The following is a 7,868-nucleotide window of genomic DNA, read 5'->3' on the forward strand; positions in this document are numbered from 1 at the left end:
TAATGTGCACTGAGCGCGCACCAGTTTTGCGAAAGAAAAACGCTATAATATTAACACGGTTGATAGCGAGCGCCGAGACGACGTGCTTGAAAATCGCGATTTATGTGTTTGTGCGTATGTGCGTATGAAATGCCCGTGTCTCTAGGAGTCCCTGAATTTTTCTATATACCAACATTTCGCGGAATCGTCCGAGGTGGGAGGAATATTAAACCGCCGGAGAGCTCCTCTTCTCGGAACGGCGTTCACACGCAGTGGTGGTTTTTACGAATCTAAGAACCGCCGGATGAAAGAAGCGCCGTGAAGGGGAATCTAAATATTTTCACCGCGCGAGGATAACCGATCGCGTATACGCGGCCCGGCATTCCGACGGCGCGGCGTAAAACTGCGTAAAACTTGGCGCGCGCGAAAAAAAAGGAGGTCTCGAGGGTTTTGTAACGCGCCGGATAACGTATATACACACAGACGCGCCGTTGAATGTCATCGTTGAAAAACGCACGACGCACAAAAACCGTATTCGCGGCGCACTCCCCGTCGATCAACGCGCGTCGTCCGACCGAGAATTCGGAGCGAGGCGATCCGCGAGAGACACCGAAGGCCGGCGTTGTAGCGTCGCAAAATTTCGTTCGCTTACCTCTCGAAGCGTAGGCTCGAGGCGTCTCTGTTTCGCAGTTGCCTTTGCAGGTTAGGTTTTCGCCGGTTTGTAGGTGTAGGCTCGAGGGAACGGTGCCAGCACGTGCCAGGCTTCCCGACGATCCGCGTCTCGTTCCCCGGCCGGAAGACGCGATCCCGACGACGGACGGTTTATCGATCGTCCTGGCGTGCGAATCCGCGCGACACACGTGCACACACGACGCTACGCGACTCCTCGACGACTTCGGGTAAATTGGACGGACTTTTTCGAACAACGATCGCTCACTAGTCACTACATACTGGCGCGCGCGCGCGCGCTTCGTACATACCAGAGCTGGTTATACAAGGTGTCCAAAGAAAGCAACGCGTAGATTATCTCTATAAATTACAAACTTTTCCATAAATAACCTTTATCTGTACAAATAGCATTTTTGTTCAATATTAATATTAAACAAAATCATCGATAACAGATTTATAATAATCTCATAAAAAAAATATTTAATATTTTTTAATGCACGATTTATTTTAATAAAAAAAAACAAAAAAGCATGTTAAAAAGGGTGATGATATTAATGTCGCAAAAGAATATTTTGCGGAATAAATCTATTTAATTATTTAACATTACATGTACATCTTTTCGATCTATATGATTAAATATAATCATCATAAATAAAATGGTATATGCGCGCTATATTTTGAGGAAAACAATATCGGACTTACGTCTATGCAGTATGCTTATCTCTAAAGATGCTAAGGATAACAATGTTATCTCGTTAGCTAGCACCATTCATTATTAACAAAACTCAAACTTCAAATATGTTTTCTCGAATCGTTAATAAGGAAATACATAAAAATTCTATTAAATTTGAAATAAATCATCAAATAAATAGATAAAATTTTATTAGAGAACAATAAAAAATGGTGTTTTATATTACTTTCGTTCGACTATTTTTCGTATTTAGTTACAGCAACAAGATTCGATCAGATTCTACATTGCTCTTCGCACTGTGACTACCAAAATACTAACTTTTACTAAAAAATACTTCACATGCTTTAGGCTTTTATTGCGTTAATTACTTTTGCATTGAGAAGTGCTATATATTCAACTATACTTACAATTTCAAATTATATTAATATTGGGATTAATATACATATTCCGAACGAGAAATGTTTAGGCGAAATCAGAGCGTACACATTCTTTTGGTTAATCTCCCTCTTGTACTTATTTTCGTGATTTTTTTTTCAACATTGTTATATAACTATATTTTTTGGTTTATACGAATCTCAATTAAAACGATAGAAAAATAGATTATACATCTCCAATTCTAAACATCGATCTTACTTGTATAATTAATAATTAACGTATGAACTACAGGTAATACATTCAAATAATCTTAATACTTAAATCCGAAAGACGAATAATATATTCCGTAATATTTGCGGAAAAATCAAAATGTATATAATAGCATTGTTGATTTATTGTAGATACTATATTATAAGATTTGCGTATCTCTTAAGCGTTGAATTTATCAAACTTATTTAATAAGATCAAGATGCATTATCTATAAAATTATGAAAAAATCTTGGGTTAACTCCTTTGGCATGCCCATAGATCACTTCTTTAAATCAAATCACTGCTTTAAACGATCACAAGATATTATAATTGACAAAATCCGGCATATTTTATACATGATTTAGGTAATTTATCTGATATTCAGTCAAGCAAGTACCAGGAATGTCATTATACGCGAATGATATTACATGTAAAAGATAAGCTCGGGTATTTGACCTTCATCAGTAGATGTGCCATTATTATCTCCCAACTCACTGTTAAATTTGAATTTAACTTTCCCATTTCCTGAATCACAATCCACCAACACGCTTTTCATTCCTTTTGTGCCATAATATGAGTATGGCCCCTGAAAAATAAATATATAAATTTTTTTTTATTTACATATTCCCGTATATAATAATTAAATAATAAATCAGATACAGCAAAATACAACATAACAACCTTGAAAGTTGCTGATGCCGTATAAATCGTATTTGGTAAGATTTCCGCTAATTCTTTGAACATTAGACGGTATGTGTACTTTGATCCATCACAGCTGAAACTTGTTGCATTTGTAGCTATCACCTTTCCTGATGCGGTGTGAATTAATTCGACTGTTACTTCATATATCGCTGGTTCTTGCGTGCTACCGTAAACTCCATAACCAAGTAGAAAGATACGTCTATCCACACTAAATCTGCAAGAATTAAAATGTTCGATTACATCGGGCATCGGTGATTTCCATCGTTAACTATACGCACGGAATACGGATTATAATTTTTTACCGAATGCGATCACTAGTTCCGAAATATCCCCATCTACTCTTTGTATGTTGAAACCTGCATACAGTCTGTTCCTTGCCTGTCATACAACACCGCGGCATCGTTAGAAATCCCACCGCAGGTTTGGGATTCAGTATGAAATACGAGAATAAAGATAAGACCTGTAAAATTTAATTGTAAATTTTTAGAGTGTAAACCTTTTTTAGCTTAAATGTAACAATTATCATATGTATCGAAAGAATGTTGTAATACTAGCCTCTGAATAATTTAACAATCCAGATTGTGCTGGACCCGCTGTAAATTCCTCTTTCGACATAAGGGGAAAACGAACCAAAGACAAAGCATCGCCCAAAACCAGACGTTGATTTTCTGGAGTAACTGATAATTGCTGCCTTACACATTCAGCTTCTGACCACCTGTACAAAAATATAAGTATTATGTAGAATGAACGGTACACATTTCACCCCTCCCACCCACAGCGTTGGAACATACCTTAGAACAGCTTGAAACAGTTTAGATTCCCTAACACGAAGAGTATCTCTTTTTAAGACTATCATCAATGTATCGATATCGATATCTGTGAACCCATCTGCATTGAAGGCCTCAGTCGTGAATCTGTCTATGGTGTCCAAACATACCGAGGCTAATTGCGGTTCGTCAAAGAGACGGGCTTGCGTCAACAGCAAAAAAGCATTGTCACTCGTCAAATTATTTTTCAAAAAATCAACGCAATGCTTCTCTAAAGCGGCCACCGCGTATTTCTTAGCAGTATATAACGTCGTCATCACAGTTTCAGGATCTATCTGTATTTCATCAGTGTATAGAAAAAGGAGCACTGCCAAAAATGCAGCAGGCTCTACATCAGGTACTTCTATTTCCGAAGAAGCTGTCGCAAGCGTTCCGTTAAACATTGCGTCGAATACAGCACTTCCAGAGGACAGGACTAGTTTGTGAGCTGGTATACGTTGTTGTTGCGCGCCTCTTCCCACCAGGAAAGTCACATCTGACAGTATTTCATTGTTAAAGAGGAATACAATCCTTTCGCGCATCGTTGCCTTTGTACCTTGCCAGTTGTACATAACTGCAGGTTGATTCTGCGTGGTGGAGTTCTCCAAAGTAGCGTTATTCTGCGCTCGTCCATCCAAATACGATGTGTTTGCCGCGTTAATAGGTGGCCGGCTGAAAGTGCCAAGAATACGACTATATCAAATAACAAATACTAACAATCTCGCCGAAGATCATAATAAATACTTTGAGTTTTTTCGAAAAACATTCAAAGAAACTTGGACAAGCAATGCTAATTCCACGCGTTATCTTACTCCGGGCGGAGTAAAATTGCTTACTTATCGCTGTTCGCGAACGAGGCCTCGCTCCGCGCGGCGGACGACGAGCTCGGCGGCTGGTCCTCGTCGCCGACGAAGTTGAGCGCCCGGGAGAGGGTGATGTTTCGCAGCGGCTCCCTCAACGACGACGGCCCGCTGCTGCCGCTGCCGTCGGCCACGACGCCATCGCTGCTAGCCGCTGCCGTCGAGGCCGCCGAGCCGCCGGCAGCCAGCGTCGCGTTCTCGGTCGTCGCGACGTCGCGCTCGTCCTCGGGATGCGCCGCCATCAGTCGCAGGCCCTGCATCCGCGACGCAATATTCGGCACGTCGTTCAGGGCGGTCTCCGTAGACATGTTCGCGCACCAGACGTAGTACTTGTCCAGGTACTGCCCCGTCTCATTTAATCGCGTCGCCTCGCGTCAACGCGAGCGGCGGCGGGCGCGGTCCTCACCCTGGTTATCCCCGAGCCGCGATCGCGATTCTCTCCTCCGAGCGCGCCGGGTTCTCGCCGAGAACGAGATGCGTCAAGACGCCGAGAGAGAGACATGCACGCACGACGACGCGCGCTACAGCGACATCCTGCTGCCGCGGCTCCTCACCGTAGTGATGCGCGATTCTGATTCGATTATTTGAGAATCGATTCTTTTTCATGAATTAATCGTGATTATTAATCGATTATTCAGACGGTCGATTATTTGCGAATCGATTCTTTTTTCTTGATAATCGATTTAATCGATTATTTTCAGGGAGCCTATTGGCTCCTACACATGGGACGCAACACGCTTGCGCGCGGCAAGAAGCGACGCGGTAGCCAATCAAAGTTCGCCAACTGTCGCCGCGCGGTAACCGTTACCGTGTTCAGTTGCGCATTCCGTGTGCACGTGCAGCCCATTTTACTTCGAAAGTTCTAATTACGTCTTTATATTAAACAATTTGGTGTGTATCGCCGATTGCGAGCGACTTGGAGCTCGATTTGAAGCGAATGCAGCGAATAATTCCGCCATTACAAGAGTTCCCGGTCGTATTGTTTTATTATTAATAGAAACTCGGCGACGATTCGCTCGTTTCATTGTGTCGATCACGGCGGTGAAACCAGAGGTCGACGAAGACGAACGACAACGACGAGGACAATCCGTAAGTACTATGTGCAGCGTGTAAATTCTCTGTTAATGCTTTATTCTATTACCTGTTTGTAGTGTTTGTACCTTAGATTTACCCAGCTATTCTACGGTTTACTGCTCTTCTACAGGTCCTAAAGCATCAGTCGAAACAGCGAGGTCTCGTATGAGCCATGAGCACGTGAGGAACCGTTAACAACGGCTACGCTCTCCGGCGGAGAACCTCGATCGATTTAGCTTTGCACCATATGATGGCCAAATCTAGCGACTTGGATTGGCAAATCGAGCAAGAAACTGCACTTCCGCAGTCCATTAGCTGTTTCTACAGCAATGAGTAAGATATGTCAATTGATGAAAGAAAATCAGAGAGGGAGTCAATCTACTGCTGTCGTAGATAATATATCAAATACTATTGAGAAAACAAAAGATTTGTGGAACGTTCACGATGAATTGATAGCATCTTCATCAACAAACTGCGACGAGCCTGGTGGCGTACCAGTCGAACTTCGACAGTTCCTTAATGCTAATGTCGTCAACAGAAGCGAGGATCCACTAAAAGTTTGGTATAAACTGAAGGATATTTATCCAAAGGTGTACGAAATAGCCATGAAATATTTCGTGATTGTGGGAACGTCTGTCCCATCTGAACGCTTATTTAGTGCTGCTGGAGATATTATTAGCGCAAAAAGAAGCAGAATTACTGGAAAAAGGGCATCGGAGATTATATTTCTAGGATCTCTACCTAAAAAATACTGGACCTAAGTCACAGCGGTGCGGCGTCTCACCCGTATACCACATTATTATTATTCAAAGTTTCATTTTGCCATAACTATTATTCATTTTACCATAACTATTATTATTCAAAGTTTCATTTTGCTTCGTTTATACTTGTACTTGATAAGTCGATTTTGGTAACGAGCGTATTAATGTATTCACTGCAAATTTGTGCAAGTGGGGTATTCTGTTGTAAAAGAATTTCGCGACTTTATGATGAACATGTAATAATTCTTTTTCGTTATTACTTTAGTAACCTTCCATAATTTTAACAAAGAGGCACTAAATTATAATGTCAGTATCTCAGATTACGTTTGTATGTTATTTTTATGCGAGGAGTGTGTCTGCGTGCATTCGCCAATTAATGAGGTGACATAGTAGTATCGGTACAGTAGTGTCGAACAAAATATATTTGCAAGTAATGGAAATAACGACTTTAAGTATATGTATATTTTCCTGTGAAAATATATATTTGAAAATAATTATTTGCAAATATATTTCAGCCAATATTGGGACGTACATTGAGATGCAATTATCCAGATGCGAATTAAGGCAAATGCTCCGAAAATAATTTTGTAATTGAAGACAGTATAGATATTGATACTGCATCTACAGCAATGATTTAAGTTTATTGAATGTGCAATTAAATAAAAATTTTATAGCGTGTTGCAATTACATTTGTTTTATTATTAAAAACCTTTGATTGCAATCAAATTCTTGATCTTAATCGTGCTTTATTTAAATTTTTACATCATAATTAGTCAGTCTAATGGCTTCAAAATCTTTAGATAAGAACCCGATTTTTAATCGATTATTTGAGAATCGATTCATTTTAGTCCGATTAATCGAATCGTAAATTCTTTTTTGCTAAAATTAATCGATTATGAGAATCGATTATTTTTAACGCGATGTCGCATCACTACCTCACCGTTGACCGTTCCCCCGGCCGTTCGCTCCCCAGTAGGCGAGAGGAAGGGATTTCGAGGGATGATAGATCCGCGCGTCGGCATGAATAAAACCTAAAATATCTCGCTTTAATAATCAGCTGCCGAGTAATTAGCTGCTGTCTATTATATTTCCTATAACAATGCATTTGTTGTATCGTCTTTGATATTGATACATATTGCGATATTTTAAACTTAATTTTTATATATTAAATCTCTGCTCGTTCGAACTGCACTTTCTGCACTTGTTTCTGTCTTCTCTCTCTCTTTCTCTCCCTCTCTCTCTTTCTTTTTCTCTCTCTTGCTCCGAAATCGAATGCGCGAGCGCGAAGTGTAATTGGAGCTAATATTACTGCGGGAGCCAATCGACGCTCCGCTCTTGCGATACTTCGAGAATCGCAATATCGCTCGTCGATAAAGACGGTTGACCCCATCAGTCTCATAGCGTTTTTCATTGGCAGAACTGGTGCGCACTCAGTGCACATTAAAGCCGTTGTACACTGATTTAATCTCTAATATTTAAAGTAAAATGCAAATATTTCGACTGATAAATACATATATTTTACCAAATAGTGCAATAAAGAATATTGAGGATTTCATGATTTAACCCGTTTATATTAAACATACACATTACGTTGATTTGTGTACAACGGCTTTAATGTGCACTGAGTGCGCACCAGTACGGGGATTCTCTAACTCCTTAAGGGTCGACAGGAGTAAGAGTGGAGACCTCTGTCGGCCGGTCG

At 40.6% G+C, this 7,868-nt stretch overlaps 1 protein-coding gene across 2 annotated transcripts; it reads right to left on the reverse strand.

Moving 5' to 3' along the window:
• Positions 1-1,513: 1,513 nt before the first annotated feature.
• Positions 1,514-7,611, reverse strand: LOC112463414 (BTB/POZ domain-containing protein 1-like). 2 transcript variants are annotated; one of them, XM_025029819.1, is made up of 7 exons: positions 7,102-7,611; positions 4,308-4,880; positions 3,457-4,164; positions 3,221-3,380; positions 2,968-3,125; positions 2,645-2,879; positions 1,514-2,549 (listed from the first exon to the last, which is right to left on the reverse strand). In XM_025029819.1, exons 2-7 carry the CDS (start codon positions 4,637-4,639, stop codon positions 2,388-2,390), a joined length of 1,755 nt encoding a protein of 584 aa, XP_024885587.1. In that variant the 5' UTR covers positions 4,640-4,880; positions 7,102-7,611; the 3' UTR covers positions 1,514-2,387. The 2 variants fall into 2 exon arrangements, with proteins under 2 accessions (XP_024885587.1, XP_024885588.1); XM_025029820.1 differs by having other exon boundaries at positions 3,457-4,143; positions 7,102-7,610.
• Between the last annotated feature and the right edge of the window lie 257 nt (positions 7,612-7,868).

The sequence above is a fragment of the Temnothorax curvispinosus genome, unplaced genomic scaffold (genome assembly GCF_003070985.1).
Source record: "Temnothorax curvispinosus isolate PA1 unplaced genomic scaffold, ASM307098v1 QBEX01013180.1, whole genome shotgun sequence".
In the NCBI taxonomy this organism is placed as follows: Eukaryota; Metazoa; Arthropoda; class Insecta; order Hymenoptera; family Formicidae; genus Temnothorax; species Temnothorax curvispinosus.